The 17,709-nt window shown below is 45.3% G+C and overlaps 1 protein-coding gene across 2 annotated transcripts; it reads right to left on the bottom strand.

Annotated features, from left to right (window-relative positions):
* Positions 1-306: 306 nt before the first annotated feature.
* On the bottom strand, positions 307-17,398 carry cyld (cylindromatosis (turban tumor syndrome)). Of its 2 annotated transcripts, XM_003969528.3 has the most exons (17): positions 17,019-17,398; positions 15,486-16,028; positions 14,311-14,622; positions 13,325-13,430; positions 12,512-12,613; positions 12,003-12,119; positions 6,777-7,165; positions 6,350-6,515; positions 6,117-6,258; positions 5,652-5,774; positions 5,326-5,417; positions 5,097-5,163; positions 4,410-4,542; positions 3,602-3,710; positions 3,373-3,491; positions 2,885-3,101; positions 307-2,348 (listed from the first exon to the last, which is right to left on the bottom strand). In XM_003969528.3, the coding sequence occupies exons 2-17, from the start codon at positions 15,975-15,977 to the stop codon at positions 2,164-2,166; spliced, it is 2,871 nt and encodes a 956-aa protein (XP_003969577.2). In that variant the 5' UTR covers positions 15,978-16,028; positions 17,019-17,398; the 3' UTR covers positions 307-2,163. The 2 variants fall into 2 exon arrangements, with proteins under 2 accessions (XP_003969577.2, XP_011607990.2); XM_011609688.2 differs by lacking the exon at positions 12,003-12,119 and having other exon boundaries at positions 17,019-17,397.
* Between the last annotated feature and the right edge of the window lie 311 nt (positions 17,399-17,709).

The raw sequence follows: 17,709 nt of genomic DNA, 5'->3' as shown, positions 1-17,709 counted from the left end.
GTAATCTGTTTGAATAAAAATGAATGCGATGGAAATTATGAAATTTAGCATTTGCAGCCAAATCAAAAAGAAATCTTAACTTCAATAAATATACAGTATGTATATTTTAGATTAATTATTCAACCTCATTTGGCATCACAATCAATAGGACACTAGCCCTGAGAATATATTTAATTCCATTTTTATATATAATAAAACTCAGCATTTAACAAAATGCTTTACAAACAGTTTTTTTTTTGCATTTAAAGTTAGAAATGAAACCAATTCCAGTCTCACCTGGACCCTGACACCACTCAGGTCAGAACGTTTTCCCTTCAAAATGGACTTTATTCGAACATTTACAGGAACATCACTGACATTATTTTCCCAACAGTTACATTTTTATACTGTACAGATGCGACAGAAAATAAAACTGGAATTCTGTCCGACTTCTGTCCTGAGGCTTCTCCCGGAGTGAACGGGCTCCAGCAGTGCAGAGAAGAGTTCAGGCAGGCAGGACGCTCTCCTGTCAGGATCAGTGGAGACGACTGCAGCAAAACGAAACCAATTCAGAAAACCTTCTGATTCAATATCGGAACCCAACGCTGCCAGTTTTACGAGTTTTATTCAGATTTGTGTAACAAACAGAAACGAACACTTTGGATCTCGACTCAATCCCGAGAAAACACGTTATCAAGCTTCTTTTTAAGTATTTTTCTTCTTTAAATACAGACCCCATATCCCAAGGTAACCAGCCCTGTGCCTCCTTCCTTCCCTTTGAGTCCACACTGGTTGCCTCCCTGACACTCAGTAGTTGGTGGGAGACGTCATCCTCATGTACAGCCATGCTGTGCATACAGCATTTCAAAAGGGCTAACCTGAAGCAGTTAGAACGCAATAAATAATCTAATCACAACTGTTATCTGATGCCGGGTGGGAGACATCGTCAGAGAAGGCAGAGGGTCAATGCTCACAGGCGAGGGGTAGAGAAAAAAACCTTCAAAAGCATTACAAAAAAAAAAGAGATTTAACTTAAAAAATACTGCATGTAAAAATCTTCAAATCCCACTTGCTTAAAAGCGCCAGACCTATCTGCGTATCTCACCCCACCGAGCCGATGAATGCATGGACCGCTCCACCGAACTGGCTCCACAACAGGAGCCATTGTACGAGCCTCCCTTCATGCATTATCTGGCATCTCGCGTGCATTAGCAATGCAGAGCGCTCTTTACGGCTACAGAGGAGAGACACATTTGTATTCTGTAACAAAACTCTTCGGTCTCCCTACCAACAAATTAGCACTTGCTGTGACTTCCAAAAGAGGGAAGTAGTGGGGGTGGGGTGGGGAGAGATGGGATGGGGGGGGGGGCCCTAAATGATTCGTGATAGTTCCATTTGAGGCTGGAACAAAAAGTGCAGCATTAGTTGAGCAAGTATGCAGTAAAATGTGAGACTTTTACAACGGCTACATCTGTTTCTGCAGAACTTATACAGTTAAAGACATTTACACAGTGCAATGGGGGTGTAGGGGGGTGATATGCCAACTGTTTCACAGACAGCAGAATACTGTGGTCTTATCGCAACTGCACAGTAGGTCGACACTGATACTGCTGATGTTACTACCTTGAGAAATCTATGCTACCAAGAGATTTTGTACACAAGGTTTGAGAACAGTACACACAGCTTGGATGAGGATTTGCACTCCGCTGTACTTCTTAACTGCAGCGTTATGAAAAGCTCCCTTCGTTTACAGTGATTAAGAATAGCAGGACTCCTCTTTTCTCAAGGTAAATGAGGTGTCCGAGGTCCTCCTTATAGCGCTGCACGTCTTCTACTTGTTGTCCTTCTCCCAGCTCTCCCTTCCTCTCTGAGTAGGGAGGAAACCTTCATAAGGTCTTCGTCCTCCTCCAGCAGCCCTCAGCTGTGAGACACAGGGAAGCTACATACAACTACAAGAAGAACACGACACTTCAAATAATGCACAGTGCAAATACACTCCTCCTCCTGCCCCCCCTCCCCTTCTCCAACGTGCAGAGATGGACGGACACCGAGGAGAGACGAGGTGGACAGGGTCAATGCCAGAGAACAACCCTTCAGCCTTTTCTTCTATTATTTTTTGTCTTTTTGAAAATGCTCCTGCCCTGGCAGAGGGGAAGGTGTGCGGCTGAGAAGCTGCTTGGGGTTTTACTTGTACAGGCTCATGGTCGGGCTCTGGTACATGCACATGTAGGCGTCACACAGCAGGCGTCGTGCCTGACCCTGGATGCTTTTAGGATCCAGAGTGTGCAGCTCCTCTGGTGTCATTTTTAGGTAGGCCTCCACCTCTGGACAGGGGGACACCTGCGGGATGTTGAAGCCATTCTGCCCACCTGCAAAGCCACAAGCACTATTAGAGAAAACAATCGTCTTTTTTTTCTCCATACTTCTATACCTTTTTTTTTTTAGTCACTTATGTGTGTACATCAAAATAAAATGGTCAACAGTCAACAATATTATTCTGACCAACAAAATAATACAGAAAAAAATTTAACCTAATCAAATAACTGCACATTAATTCTGATATTCAGAAATGGGAAACACCAAATTTCTGGTCATTGAGTTAATTAAACACAAAGCAAATGTGCTCATAATATATAGCTGAAGAAAGGACACTGGATCATTTTTGGCACTTTATGTTAGTTAAGAAAATCCATACATATTTCATGTGACAGGAAATGAATAAAGTCTCACACACACGACGACAAAACCAAACTTCAGTTAGAATCAGTGCTTCTTTACGGCAGCTAATCAACATTATGCCCACTATGGTTTTGATTAAAAAGAGAATTTCCCGCCTTCCTGACATCCCAGCTGGGATCAAAACTTATATTTCCTACAGAGGTTTGATGTCATCGAAGATACACACCGTCTCTGTCAGCCATGCTGTCGAAGAAGAGCCAGGCAGAATCCGCGCTGCCGTACTTGACAAAGGCCACGTAGTGACTTGTTTCAATGCACAGCACTGCAAACAGCTCCATCCTCTGGCGGGGAAAGCTGCTCTGCCGCCCCGTACCATCTTGCAACTCCTTGGGGACACACAGCTTACTGTGCCGATGGGATTTCCTCCTCGGATGGAGGTGAACCTGCGTCAGGACAAGCAGGAACATCAGCCCATCCTCAACATGTTTTACGCAAAATATAATAAACACAGAATATAAAACGAAGCAAACTCAGAATTTTGTAGTGCCGAGTAGAATTAGTGGCAACTGTTAAATTACCAATGAGCAGGACATCAGTAAACCCTTGCACCAATGTATCATTTCTTTGGATTTGGCGCCCCCACGTGGAGAAATCTGTCTCAGTCTTTTTCTTGAACTGAAAACAGCTCAGTGAAGATTGTCCTCCCTTGTTTACCTGTATATTGCACTTTTCACAGAATTGTTTAATCTTGCCAGCGGTGATGTCCCCGTCCTCATAACAGTCTCTACACTCGTAGAGAGCCAGGCCTCCGCAGATTCGGCATTCTCTTGGAGCTGCACAGAAGACAACACAGCCTTATTGTGCCAGTAGCCCTCCATCTGAGCAGAGCAGAAGTGACACACATTAAGGTCTTGTGCTCCAATATATTCCAACTCCAACTCACTGTCTTCAAGAAGATCTGTGATGTCCAACTCCAGGGATGGAAAAATCTTGTTGAACATTTTGAAGTCCTTGCCAAAGCGGGGCATCTGAATGATCAGGCAGGAGGGAGCCTGGAGGGAGGCGAAGGGGAGAGAAACAAAATACGCGTGGTAAGGTGACGATAGCCATGTGGAGCTCACAGGAAATAATGAGACCCAACAAAGGTTGGATGTGACGCTTTTCACATCCAAAACACTGAAGAATCCCATACATATAAATAGACACAGGATAGGTTCTCTGAAACGTGTTGATGTATTGAAGAAAAAGCTGAAGACCAGCTTAGCTGTGAAAGATGAGCCGTCTCATCTTCAGGACATGTGAAACGGCATCGTCGCACTGATATCTCTGCTGGCCTCTTACTGCCACAGTCATTGGATCACTGGATGATGCACGACACCACATGTGCGTGTTCTTCCTGCCTTAAAGTGATGTGCTTCCAATTTGTTTTAGATGCAGCCAAACATGCTCATGCATTTTGCATCAAAGTCAGTGAGTTGCAGGTGTCAGTAAACACCACAAGGGGGAGCAACTCGAACAACATGCGGCACAGCAAAGATGCTCACAGTCAAAAGGTATGCAGAATAATGACAAGCTTCCATGAGTCAGGCACAGCCAAATGCCCATTAATCCCAGGTGGGAAAGATGAACATGAACAAGGCCAATAACCTGGGAAATGCATCATTTGTAACCATTAAAATCAGAATACAACCACGTGTCACTCTTTGCTTGAGTTGACTGATAATAAAATTCAGTAAACTTCATAAATGCACCTCTGCAAACTTTAGGTCACTGTTGATGAAAGACCACTCCAGGAGCTGCTGTATGGTGGGAACTCCAACCTTGTCCTTTTTGTCCATGAAAATTTGGTAAAAGTAACAGTCCTGAACCTTCTGTCCTGCTGACCTGAAGCCAAAAAAGATCAAATGCATTACTGTTGTTCACAGGGACAAAGTGTATATAACAAACCTACAGTATTCTGTCCATTATAGAGCTTTATGTTAAATGTCACACAAAAATCGATTCATTTAAGTATTTTGGGTTTTTTTGGTCAGATGATGTTACAATCTTAACTCTCAAATTTAAGACTCAATGGAAATATTCACCAAATTTGGTGCAGCAGCATATCATCCAAGAAAGGAGCTAAAGGGGGTTTTTGCAATGTGAGCAGAAACCACAATGGTTAAATCTTCATGCTTTCACTGCATCTACCAGCACAAATGAAACTTTATTCATGGCTTACTGTGCATAACGTAGTTTCAGACATGCTAATAGTGCGATGCTGAGGCTTAGCACAGAGACAGAGAGTCCCGAATCTGTCTAACGTTCCATATTTGAGTAAAACGTTTGGTAATTGCTCACTTTACATAGAAAAACTGGTACTTAATTCTTTGTGCATTTTACACTACATCCAAAAGAGAGATTTAAATGTTTGTTTGCAAAAGACAACCAGCCATTACCTTAACTTGAGCAAAGGGTCCACCCTCAATATGTGATGGAAAAGTATATTGAGGAACTCTTCTGGGTCTGCAGAACAAATGAGATATGAAGAAATATACATGTACCTACACTGCCAAATACAAATAATCATAGACAGCATTGTTGATTTTGAAGGCAGTGGAACAATGCTAATAAACTGTTCACCATGACAATTATATAAAATTTTAAGTCATTCTGCCACTGTCCTACCTTTCTCTTCAGAGGTGAATCCAGAGGCAGCTTCAACTTTCTCCAGGATCCTCCTGAGCTTCATCACTTTAGTGGCACAAACATACCCATGTCTGCAGGACAGAGGAGGCAAGCAGCTAGTTAAGCTGCAACAAGGACCTCCACAAGCTCTGGTTTTTGCATTATATTTTATTCAGGTCACACTACAAATGATACCGTTACATTTTTACATGAATCTACATGTTTACTTGAGAAATAAGCAATCATGAACAAACAACTTCTTATTTTCCTTATTGGAAAATAATAACTTTGTGTTGAAGCATGCCAACAAAAGGATTAAGACTTACATGCGCAGAGGGTTGACTATCTCAGTGCGCAGCAGCTCTTGGGTCTCTCTGTAATATTCCACATCAGTCTTTGAGCGTGGTCTCAGCAGAACCGTGTCAAGCACAGAGCTGAATGAGAACAAGCTGAGGAGAAAAAACTGTGTTACACTCTGGTACACTGATGATCTACGATGGCATTTTCTGATCGTTTCCTTATGAAAGCTGCGCCTTTGAACTGTCAGGAAGGTCGAATTTCTTCTTTATGACGACCAAAAGGGAAGATGTTGGAAATCAAACTGCTCTTGACTCAAAAAAAGACATTTTAAACTACTGTATAATGTTTAATGGATGATGGCTTCACCAGCAGGGTGAACCCCCGTTGTTAAGGAAAGGCCAGAGTGTCAAAACAGCTTTCTAGTAAACCTTTGCCTCTAAGTTAAACAGTGTGAACATCGATCTGTAGTGAAACTGTTAAACTGCACTAACCAGAAAAGGGTAGAATCTAGGTAGCAGGAGTTGTAGTGGCCCTGGATGCCTTTCTTTTTTCCCACCATGACGTCCAGACCATCGTTCTCTGTGCGAGGAGGTGTGTTCTCGTGCACCACTTCACTCAGGTAGCCTCCAAATGCTGCTCATGTATATCCACAAGCACAAGTATAATGCTCATGTTTTGGACCCTTATCATTTCATACCTTTAATTATCCCTCTTAAAAACTCACCAATAGAGTTGCATCGCTCTATGGGGTTAGAGGAGTGATGCAGCGACGGGAACCGGGAGTCAGGACGGCAGCACTTGAGCTTCACAAACAGAGCTTTTTTGGGTGGACAGGTGAAGTACCGAGTTCCTTTGAATGTCCCGTCGGTGCATCCGGGGCACTCATCCTCCTGCAAGACATCTTTAAATCATTTCAGGTTGTGCAATTCATTAATAATTCTACTTTCTAGCTGGAGCAACCGTATTTGTAGCTCAGGCTGATCTGTTCAAATATCATGAAAATTGTTTTAAAGCTACTTGGCAAAAATGAGCTGCTTATTCCAAAACAGTTTGATTCATTTCAAGCCTGTTTGGTCACCATTGTCACATTCCAACATCCCCCCTGCTGAAATCTGAGAATATTCCGGTTTTTCACAGCTGTGTTGTCTCACCAGCTCCAGCCCAGCCAGAGGCTCCAGCAGGCCCGGAGGCAGCCCGACCCAGCGGATGACACCGCAGAGCGGTGGATTCTCCTTCACCTCCACCAGTGAGCCCACCTCTAGTCCCAGCTGTCCTCTGGGAGGCGTTGGAGGCCGAGGTGAGGGAGGTGCAGCAGGTGATGTGGGCTCAGGCTGCTCTCCCATCACCGACTGTACAGACAGGGACAGCGGCCCATGACTCATGCTGTCAATGGGCCCGGGCTTCCGGTTCAGGCTGAAGGGCAAAGAGTGAAACTTGTTGTCACTGGGCAATGAGGCAGGAGGCGGGGCTCTGGAGGGTGGGGGGGACTGGTTAAAGTCGGGGGGTGTCTCAGTGAGGGACTTGGCAGGATCCTCCCCAACTGAAGATAAGAAAACACAGAGCAAAGAGCTTCAGGATGAGCATAAACATAGGGACTGAGCTGGACTGGCTATAGTGATGGATTCATCAGAAGTTTGCAGCTTAGAGAAAACCCAAAAGTGAAATTTAGAGCATTTAGGACTTTTATTAGTCAAAATAACAGCTGGACTGGTATCAATGGCAATTAATTTTCAATAATGATATACAATCCTTTCATATTTACGATCAGAAAAAAATCAAATTCAGATGCAAACTGTCACACCGCAAAGAAAACCAACAAAGGCTTAAATCATTCTGTGATGACGGTAGTGACAGACAAAAACATGCCATCACTACACAGTGAATGACTGAAGTGACCCCTGAGGAAGATGAAAACAGGATGAGTGAACAGCACGTCGGCCGGTTCATGCGTCAACACTAAACCAGGAATTGAGGCAGCTTGTTTCTTCTTTGGCAAAGTCAATGCCGATACAAGAATAGTGAGGGAGCAAAACAAAACCATCAATAATAGATCAGCAACATCATGGTTAAATATTGTTGTTTTCTTGTATATAACACCCTTTAAAGATCCATCCATTCTCTACCGCTTATACGGGGTCGGGTCGCGGGGGCAGCAGCCTAAGGAGAGAAGCCCAGACTTCCCTCTCCCCAGCTACCTCCTCCAGCTCATCCGGAGGGATCCCCAGGCGTTCCCAGGCCAGTCGAGAGACATAGTCTCTCCAACGTGTCCTGGGTCTCCCCGGGGGTCTCCTACCGGAGGGACATGCCCTGAACACCTCACCAGGGAGGCGTCCAGGGGGTATCCTGACTAGATGCCCAAGCCACCTCATCTGGCTCCTCTCAACGCGGAGGAGCAGCGACTCTACTCCGAGCTCCTCCCGGATGGCAGAGCTTCTCACCCTATCTCTAAGGGAGAGCCCAGCCACCCTACGGAGGAAGCTCATTTCAGCCGCTTGTACCCGTGATCTTGTTCTTTCGGTCATTACCCAAAGCTCATGACCATAGGTGAGGGTAGGAACGAAGATCGACCGGTAAATCGAGAGCTTCGCCTTTCGGCTCAGCTCTCTCTTCACCACAACGGACCGGTGCAGAGCCCGCATTACTGCGGACGCCGCACCGATCCGCCTGTCGATCTCCCGCTCCATTCTTCCCCCACTCGTGAACAAGACCCCGAGGTACTTAAACTCCTCCACTTGGGGCAGGATCTCCTCCTTTACCCGGAGAAGGCACTCCACCTTTTTCCGGTTGAGAACCATGGCCTCGGATTTGGAGGTGCTGATTTTCATCCCAGCCGCTTCACATGCGGCGGCGAACCGATCCAGTGATAGTTGGAGGTCACAGGCCGATGACGCCAACAGGACCACATCATCCGCAAAAAGCAGAGACCCGATCCTGAGGTCACCAAACCGGATCCCCTCAACACCATGACTGCACCTAGAAATTCTGTCCATAAAAATTATGAACAGAATCGGTGACAAAGGGCAGCCCTGGCGGAGGCCAACCCTCACCGGAAACGAGTTCGACTTACTGCCAGCAATTCGGACCAAACTCTGGCACCGATCGTACAGGGAGCGGACAGCCCGTATCAGCGGGCCCGACACCCCATACTCTCGGAGGACCCCCCACAGGACCCCCCGAGGGACACGGTCGAATGCCTTCTCCAAGTCCACAAAACACATGTGGACTGGTTGGGCAAACTCCCATGCACCCTCGAAGACCCTGCTGAGGGTGTAGAGCTGGTCCACTGTTCCACGCCCAGGACGAAAACCACATTGCTCCTCCTGAATCCGAGGTTCGACTATCCGGCGGACCCTCCTCTCCAGTACCCCTGAATAGACCTTACCAGGGAGGCTGAGGAGTGTGATCCCCCTATAGTTGGAACACACCCTCCGGTCCCCCTTCTTAAAAAGAGGGACTACCACCCCGGTCTGCCAATCCAGCGGCACTGCCCCCGATGTCCACGCGATGTTGCAGAGTCGAGTCAACCACGACAGCCCTACAACATCCAGAGCCTTAAGGGACTCTGGGCGGATCTCATCCACCCCCGGGGCCTTGCCACCGAGGAGTTTTTTGACTACCTCGGCAACTTCAGCCCCGGAGATACGAGAGCCCATCTCCAGGTCCCCAGGCCCTACTTCCTCACTGGAAGGCGTGTTGGTGGGATTGAGGAGGTCCTCGAAGTATTCCTTCCACCGATCCACAACATCCCGAGTTGAGGTCAGCAGCACACCATCACCACTATACACAGTGTTGACAGTGCACTGCTTCCCCCCCCTCAGACGCCAGATAGTGGTCCAGAACCTTTTCGAGGCCGTCCGAAAGTCGTTCTCCATGGCCTCACCGAACTCTTCCCATGCCCGAGTCTTTGCCTCGGCAACCGCCGTAGCTGCACTCCGCTTGGCACGCCGGTACCTATCTGCTGCCTCAGGAGTCCCACAGGCCAGTAAGGCCCGATACGACTCCTTCTTCAGCTTGACGGCATCCCTCACGGGATGTGGGTAGTATCCCTTCGGGCATTGCCGCCACGACAGGCACCAACCACCTTGCGGCCACAGCATTGAAGTCACCCAGGTGGACGAGGGAGCCCCCAGAAGGGGCACTCTCCAGCACTCCCTCTAAGGACTCCAAAAAGGGTGGATACGCTGAACTGCTGTTTGGACCATAGGCACAAACAACAGTCAGGATCTGTCCCCCCACCCGAAGGCGAAGGGAGGCTACCCTCTCATCCACCGGGGTAAACTCCAATACACAGGCACTGAGCTGGGGAGCAACCAGAATTGCCACCCCTGCTCGTCGCCTCTCACCATCGGCAACTCCAGAGTGGTAGAGAGTCCAACCCCTCTCAAGAAGACTGGTTCCAGAGCCCTTGCCGTGCGTCGAGGTGAGGCCAACTATATCTAGTCGGAACTTCTCAACCTCGCGCACCAACTCAGGCTCCTTTCCCACCAGAGAGGTGACATTCCATGTCCCTAGAGCCAGTTTGTGCAGCCGGGAATCAGACCGCCAAGGTCCCTGCCTCCGGCTGCTACCCAAAACACAATGCACCCGACCCCCTTGGCCCCTCCTGCAGGTGGTGAGCCCACGGGAAGGGGGTCCCATGTTGCCTCTTCGGGCTGCGCCCGGCCGGACTCCATGGGCAGAGGTACGGCCACCAGGCGCTCGCCAACGTGCCCCACCCCCAGGCCTGGCTCCAGGAGGGGGCCCCGGTGACCCGCATCCGGGCAAGGGAAACTTGGTACCAATGTTGTTATTCATCATCAGGGGGTCTGGGCTACGCTTCGTCTGATCCCTCACCTAGGACCTGTTTGCCATGGGTGGCCCTACCAGGGGCATATAGCCCCAGACAACGGAGCTCCTGGGATCATTGGGACACGCAAACCCCTCCACCACGATAAGGTGGCAGCCCAGGTTTAAAGATATATATTTTAAAAACAACTGCTGACTGAACCAGTCGATCTGACACAGAAACAAAGGCTTTTAGTAACGCTGTGGCTTTTAAATAACACTTCTGTCAGCTTTTCTAGGCTTGATGGTCAGAATAAGAGGCCTGGTTCAGTTAGAGTTCTCCTTTAAGCATCGGTGTGGGAAGCCTGAAGTAGAGAGGCCACACCACAACGTCTAGAAAAAAGGGTAGGAACTGGAGCCAGACAGAGACAGAGACAGAGAGAGCTGGACTTCTGGGTGCAGACAGTATTAATGGAATTTTTAGTGGTCATGAAATCATCACATCATCTTCTAAAACCATAAATGGAGCCACGTGCCACATTCTGCATTATTAAAAGCCATCAAAACACCAACTGCTCCGTGCAGGTGAAAGAATGGTGTGTAAAGACAAGACTAATGAAAAGATCTTTAAGGCAAGCTACTGCAACTACTGAGTCCTCTCACTCATACTTGAAGCCTGCTAGAGCACTGGTTGCCACTTAGCTCCCCTCTAGGGTAGAGTTGAGGCTCAGATTTTAGTAATTATAATACACAATCCACATCCAGCTCTCAGCCACAACATTATAACCACCTCCCTCAAATACTGCAGCTTTCTGCCACCAATGAAGCTCTGGCTTTTTAAAGATGCCACCCCATCTTGGACTCTTCAAGCTGGTGCTAAAAGAACATCACTTGTCAGTAGTTACAATGTGATGGCTGAGCATGGTACGCTAGATATGAAGTAAATCTTTACAGAATGGAACCTCTTTTTCGTCCACTTGCATTCTGACTCCATCGCAATTGAGGGTTTCTGATCATTTCACATAAACGGCTTTGCTGTATCTGTGTTTAAACAAAAGTTTGTTTCATGGCATCCTATTTATGGCATTCTATTTCTCAATATTCCTCAGAGCATAAATGTAATAGACTGTCTATGAAGTTCATCTTTGGAATGAATCGCTGTGTATCAAAATCTAAATGTCAAGAAAACAATCAATACTTATTGCCTGTACAACATCCAACTGTATTGTCTCCTGTAACCTACTGGAAATCTATTTTCTACACAGATCAAATCAGCTGTGTTGGTGGTGCTTCTTATATTATCCTGTGAGGTGCAGACAGCCGACGGTACTGCAGCTCTGTTACACTGAGCTGGTTAACTGACGTGATACTGAAATTATGAAAGACTGTCGTCACAGCAGTGTTCGAGTTATTATGATAAGAAACACTGAGTCGACTGAATAAAATCCTGAAAAATTATTTAGTAACAAGTGGACGAAATACAGTATGTTCCCACTAACAACTGTGCCAAGATCTAAATACACCTACGCTCAATCATGTGCCGGTTTTTGGACACTTGTAAACAGGAGCTTGCCAGTAAGATGGCTGATGTCCCACGAGTACCCATGGTTTACCTTCATCAATGTACCATGTGCTTTTGGATTTGGACTGGACTGGGGGATCAACAGAGCTGCCATTTAAAGTATAGTAAAATTCAGACTTGCTTCTACTGCCGCTCTGGTGACCTAATCCTGTAGATAACACAAGTACAAGAAAACAAAAAAGCTGGAAATAAATGCAGCAACAGTCACGTTTCCCCGTTTATAAATAGTCTGAGAGGAAGACAGTGGCTTCGTATCGGTGCAATGCTGTAAAACGTTCTCTAACTTTGTAGCAAATGGGGTTTATCTGCTAAGAGTGCCCTCCCCAGAAACATTACAGATGATGTTATTGCTTCTTATTGACTTATGTACATTCCCTGCTGTTAGTAAGTCAGTAAGACAAAGAAAATACTTCATTCACCAGCAAATGGTCTCAAAGATACAATTCAATCTAAATTATTTGATTTGTGAAATGACAACCAGGCAACTTTGGCAGCAATGAGCTGTGGGTGCATTACTGTATCCTGGCAGCATCCTGTTACCTTTGCTCTTTGGTTTGCTTTGGCCAGAGGACGACTTCTCGGTGTTGTTGCCTCTTTGGGCAAAACTGTGCTTTTGCAGCCTTTGGTCCTGCATGGAATATTCTGCACAAATGATATAAGAATGATACATTTCTTCCATGTTAAAAAGCTGAAATTAAAAGTGAACATTTTTACACAGAACCACTCACAACAGGGTCTGTGGAGTAATAGGTAAATATTTTTGAAATAAGAAACTGCTTGTGACTAACAAATACATTATGTTTGACAAAATGTGGACATCCCTCTAGGTGCATGTCAGACTAGATGGGAAATGAGAGTGAGTTTAAGGTTAAAAACCTGCAATGGTCCCTTTGTGGACTACAGATATCTGGTATGTCAAGCATAAAACCACAATTTATAAGTGTATATATTAAATTTTACATATGATATATATTTTAAAAACACAAGAAAGCATATTTTGTATGGAAGGGAGGATTCTAAACTATATAACAACGGTAAAACATGACTGTTGACTGGTGCTGTAATATTAAAGAACTTCAAAAACAAGATTAAAAAATTGAGGATTCAATTCTTTGACCTGCTGTAAAAAGTGTCTGCCAGCAGCAGAATAAATAAACACATCAGTATGCCAAAGTGGACACAAAGAACCCAAGTATCTCAGCTGATTTTCAAAGACAAAACAGCATTGTACACAAAGACTCTCTGTTCCCACTGCAAGCAACACAGAAAGTCAGAGTCCTCAGAGGAAGCTCAGTGAAAGGAAAGGACATCTGAATGAGTCAAATAAGCACTAAAAGTAACTGGGTAACTTACCTGGCATTACGTCACAGATTGGGACAAGTCGAGTGTGTTCCAAACTGGCAAAATTACAAAGCAGCTTCCCGTCAAACACACCATTCCAGTCCCCTATAGGATTGTCCTGAAAGAGACATGATGTCCAAGTTATCCTTTACGATCTGAAGTAGCCAAGCTGGACCAACACGACTCCTTCCCTCCGGATCTTCTTGTGTGTTGTGAATATTTTTTGTTGTAAAGCGATGCTTAGAATTGATCCCCTGCGCTGTGAATCCTCCGTCTCCTCCTCCCTCATTAGCTCTTAAACAATCAAATTCTGGCTCCTGAGATTTGTACTTTCTAAGCTAAGCAGGAACATGTCCTTCTTTCTTTACTGTTTGAAAGCCAAGATTCTGCACTTAATAATCTAAAATAAGAGCGACAACGAGCACCACTTGCTACCGAAGGCAGGGCGAGGCTGGATGCAGAGTGAGGCAGAGCAGCGGGCTCTCCTTAGCTGCCTCCTGGCCCAATGCCATGCTGTTGGGTCATACAGCACTAAGTCTTTACCATACTCCCCGCGTGACTGCCTTGTCTTTGTGTGGGTGGCTCAGATGCGCTGTGTGGGCCGCCGCTGCTGTTAGAGCTGCTGCTAACGATCAACAGTCAAAAGCTTCAGTTATGTGTTGCACTATGACTACAATCCAACTCCCGCCTGACAACAGTAGTCATAGATACCAGCTGCTACGATCACAAGCAACAACACATGTTTGTTCAACATTCAGTGGTCACAACAGCGAAAATGGCCATTCACATTCAAAGCCATGACGCACAGACTCGTACTGAAATACTGTGCTGTACAGCTGAGATGTGAAACCGAGCAAGGGAATTTCAGATGATTAACTTTGTTAATCTGTGAATCAACATCCTACTTCCTGTTAGATATCTATCTTTCCAGAATGAAAACTAATAAACTCATTTTGAATGTATTTTTAGCTTATGTGTTCTGGGGGAGTTTTTCTTACCATGTCAACACCCACATAGTAGCCGAGGCTCTCATTGCCTGGCAAAAGGTCACAGAAAATGACGGTGCCCCTTTCTGGTCCTTCCCTGGTTTGGACGATGACCCGAGAGTTGATCTCCAGAGGACGAAAGTCCTGGTCCTCTTCCACCAGACTGAGATGATCGACCTCCAGCTCACCCAAGACTTCATCATCATCATCCTCCCAAAGTTCTAGTTTATCCAGTGCCACAAACACTCCACACTCATCCTCGCAGCGGAACAGTTGCCGACCCTGATAGGAGCCCTCCGTGAAGCCTTGGCCTCTGCCCTCTTCCTGTAAAATGGAAATAAGAGCAAGGGAGAGGGTCAACAATGTTCTATACCAAAAGTTTCAGCATTCAGCGGTGAAAGAGCAAATCTGTCAAATAATATCATTCATTAAACATAAACATAGGTTACATATTTGACCGTTATACATCAGCAGAGATAATAGTATTTGAAAACCATTATAACCAGAAACCAAATCTTCTCGCACTGAACAGACCTGTGTGTATTCTCGTACTTGGTGGGCCGTACACGACAAACACTCTAGTCTGTGTTGTCTACTCTCAGGTGAGTCGAACACTGCAGCTTTGATTCAGTCAACTCTAAGATAACCATGGAGCTAACTCAGACAGAACAAAAAGTCTAACAGGAGAAAATTACCAAGAATATCAATAATAATACTATTAAGAATATTACCCCCAAATCTACTTTTTAACTCTTTATTGTTGTTAACCTGATTTTTATTATCAAAAGTGAAATGGTTACAAATAAAAGAAGTATATTTACATTAATATGCACAGAGAATTTGGAAGAGAATGACATCCTGTCGTGAACGTCCCCTTATTATAATCTTCAGAAATTATTTGACGATTCATGTATTCACAAAGTCATCGCAGGACTGACATACAAACAACCATTCAATCACTCATTTCCCTTTTCACAAAAGCCCCCGGCCTCCAGGGGAGTAAACCTGGAGAATTCTTGTCGTGACGCAATAGCACTAACCACCAGGCCTCCTAATCTCATGTTTAATAAAATCGGTCGTTGGATTTTTGTTTCAATTTTCTTAGGGGGAAAAAATCTATAATGCTGATAAGCAAGTAGTGTGTAGGCAAAGGAGAGGAGAGAATGAAAAATAAAATGTAATCTCACCAGCAACTCTACTCCAAACCAGATTCCAGCCAGAGCTCTGTCTGGGAGCAGTGAGCCCTTGAAGCGGACCACACCAGGAAGAGGCTCATCCCCGGAGCGCAGCTGGACACGCACCTTCGATCCACAGTCAATATCCCGCACACGGTCTAATCTTGACTTGTTGCAGAGCAGAGCATATCGCTCCTCACAGTTGGTAATGGGAAACAGCAGCTCTGCAAGATTCTCATCCAGCTCCAGCACGTCCCGCTCATCCAGGCTCAGCACCACATTGGTCTGGTCCAGAATGCGGAGGCTTTTCTTTCCCTTACACGGGGTTAGCGTTCGTCCTAGGCTGTTGCGCTCCTGGCAAGCCTGACCGAGACTACCACGCGGGATCCTCAGGGTTTTCTGGGAAGGCTTCTCAACCGTACACTCCTTTATGACCATGTAAAAGCGCCAGTCGTCCCTGAAGCCACCACTGGGCTTCTCCTGGCTCCACAGGGCAGAGCTCATGGCTGCATGCTAAGCAGGACATCCACCATCAAGGGAAGTTTGACCACTGCTCTGTAAGACAAAGAAAGACATGTCCACACGAAGAACAATTTCACACACAAAATAAATACCTTCAGACAAAAGTATACCAAATACAATTTGCACTAAAACTGGTAGAGCTCCTAAAGAGAACATCCTTTTACTAGAAGAGTAATCATACCTTTTGCTCAAAAGCTTTAGGCTGAGGATTCACTGAACAACCCTGATGGTTCCAGAAAATATGACACACCTCAATCAACATCTAATGATGTGCAAATAATTTTAAACTACAGTATATGAGAATGCATAGAGATAAAAGCGATTCAATGGGAGAACTGTGAAATGTGATCTATTCTGTATGCTAAAATTGTTACTTAATACATGAAGTACAAGAGTCGTTTACATTACACAGCAGGGTACCGTCACAAACTACACTACTTTACATTAGAAACGGAAATCAGTCGATTGAGAAATGATGAATATGCAAATAGGAAAGCAAACAGCCATGACTACACAGCTACAGATTACAAATTATTGCAGATATCCTCTATATTAACAGACCAGTGTCCCTTTTTGTGCTTTATTGTTTCTAGGCAGTATTATCTTGTCTGTGGTGCCCAGTCAGGTTTTTAAAACGCCAACTTATATCTATTAAGATGAATGAACTCGAAATAGATGGTGAGCAACCTTCGCATCCAGTGGATTTCCCCTCATCACACCTCAGATCAACATCCGACATGACTAATGGGACAAGCCCCTTAACACAATTTTAACTCATTTGTTCCAACCTGTCGCCACTCTACATAAAAGTACAGAATCCAATGCGTAGCTCACAGTAAAAAGTAACAAATATAACATTTTCTGATCATTATGTCAGCGTCATTGAGGGCAATCTAATGATATTTGCCCTGACAACCAGAGCAGCGTCACCAAGCAAACGCTGTCAAGTGGCTAGGACGCTGACAGCTAAAATGCACCATTCAATTCAAGCGCTAATTTGCGGAGAAAATCTTCCATACGCACCAGTTTAGTTATAGCAGATGACTGTCATTTCATAAACCCATCCCAGTTAGTTTGACACAGGCTCCAGAAAGCAAGCTTGCGTTAGTTTCCTCCCGCTGTAACCGATTAGCTCAATGGTTAGCCACCGCTGCTATCAGGCTAAAGTTAGCCTAGCGACTCGAGCTGTACAATAGCATACAGGCAGGCAGAGGACCGCCACCTACGACGGTACGTTTTCAACATTTAGATACTTCCCGTCTCCATAGAAAAAAAATGTTTGAAATATGCAGCGTGCCGCCACAGCTAATAGATATATTATTCACAGTAGACGACCTCGCGAAAGTTAATGTATGACATCATGGCGTGCTCTGACAGGCATTGGTCATGCGGTTCGTTCTCAAGTTCCTATTGGCTCTCTCGCTGCGTTCGTAACCAAACAAAGGGGTTTTCCCAAGAGTGGCGGAGGACATAGTTAGGTTGAAGCGTAGCATTTAGTTAATACCGTAGTAAAACTGTGAGGACAATCGTAGACAGACCCCACTTTGGAAATATTAAACTGACTTCCAGCTGAAACAAAACACTTGTTTTTACATATTTTTTAGAATATATTGATGATTGATTGATCAGTGATGATACTAGAATTTGTTTTTCAACAGGAATATGTATGAAGTGATGTCTTCAGATTCAGATTTCCTTTATTTGTCCCACACGC

Source organism: Takifugu rubripes, chromosome 13 (genome assembly GCF_901000725.2).
Source record: "Takifugu rubripes chromosome 13, fTakRub1.2, whole genome shotgun sequence".
NCBI classification, from domain to species: domain Eukaryota; kingdom Metazoa; phylum Chordata; class Actinopteri; order Tetraodontiformes; family Tetraodontidae; genus Takifugu; species Takifugu rubripes.
This window is presented reverse-complemented; position numbering and strand designations above follow the sequence as displayed.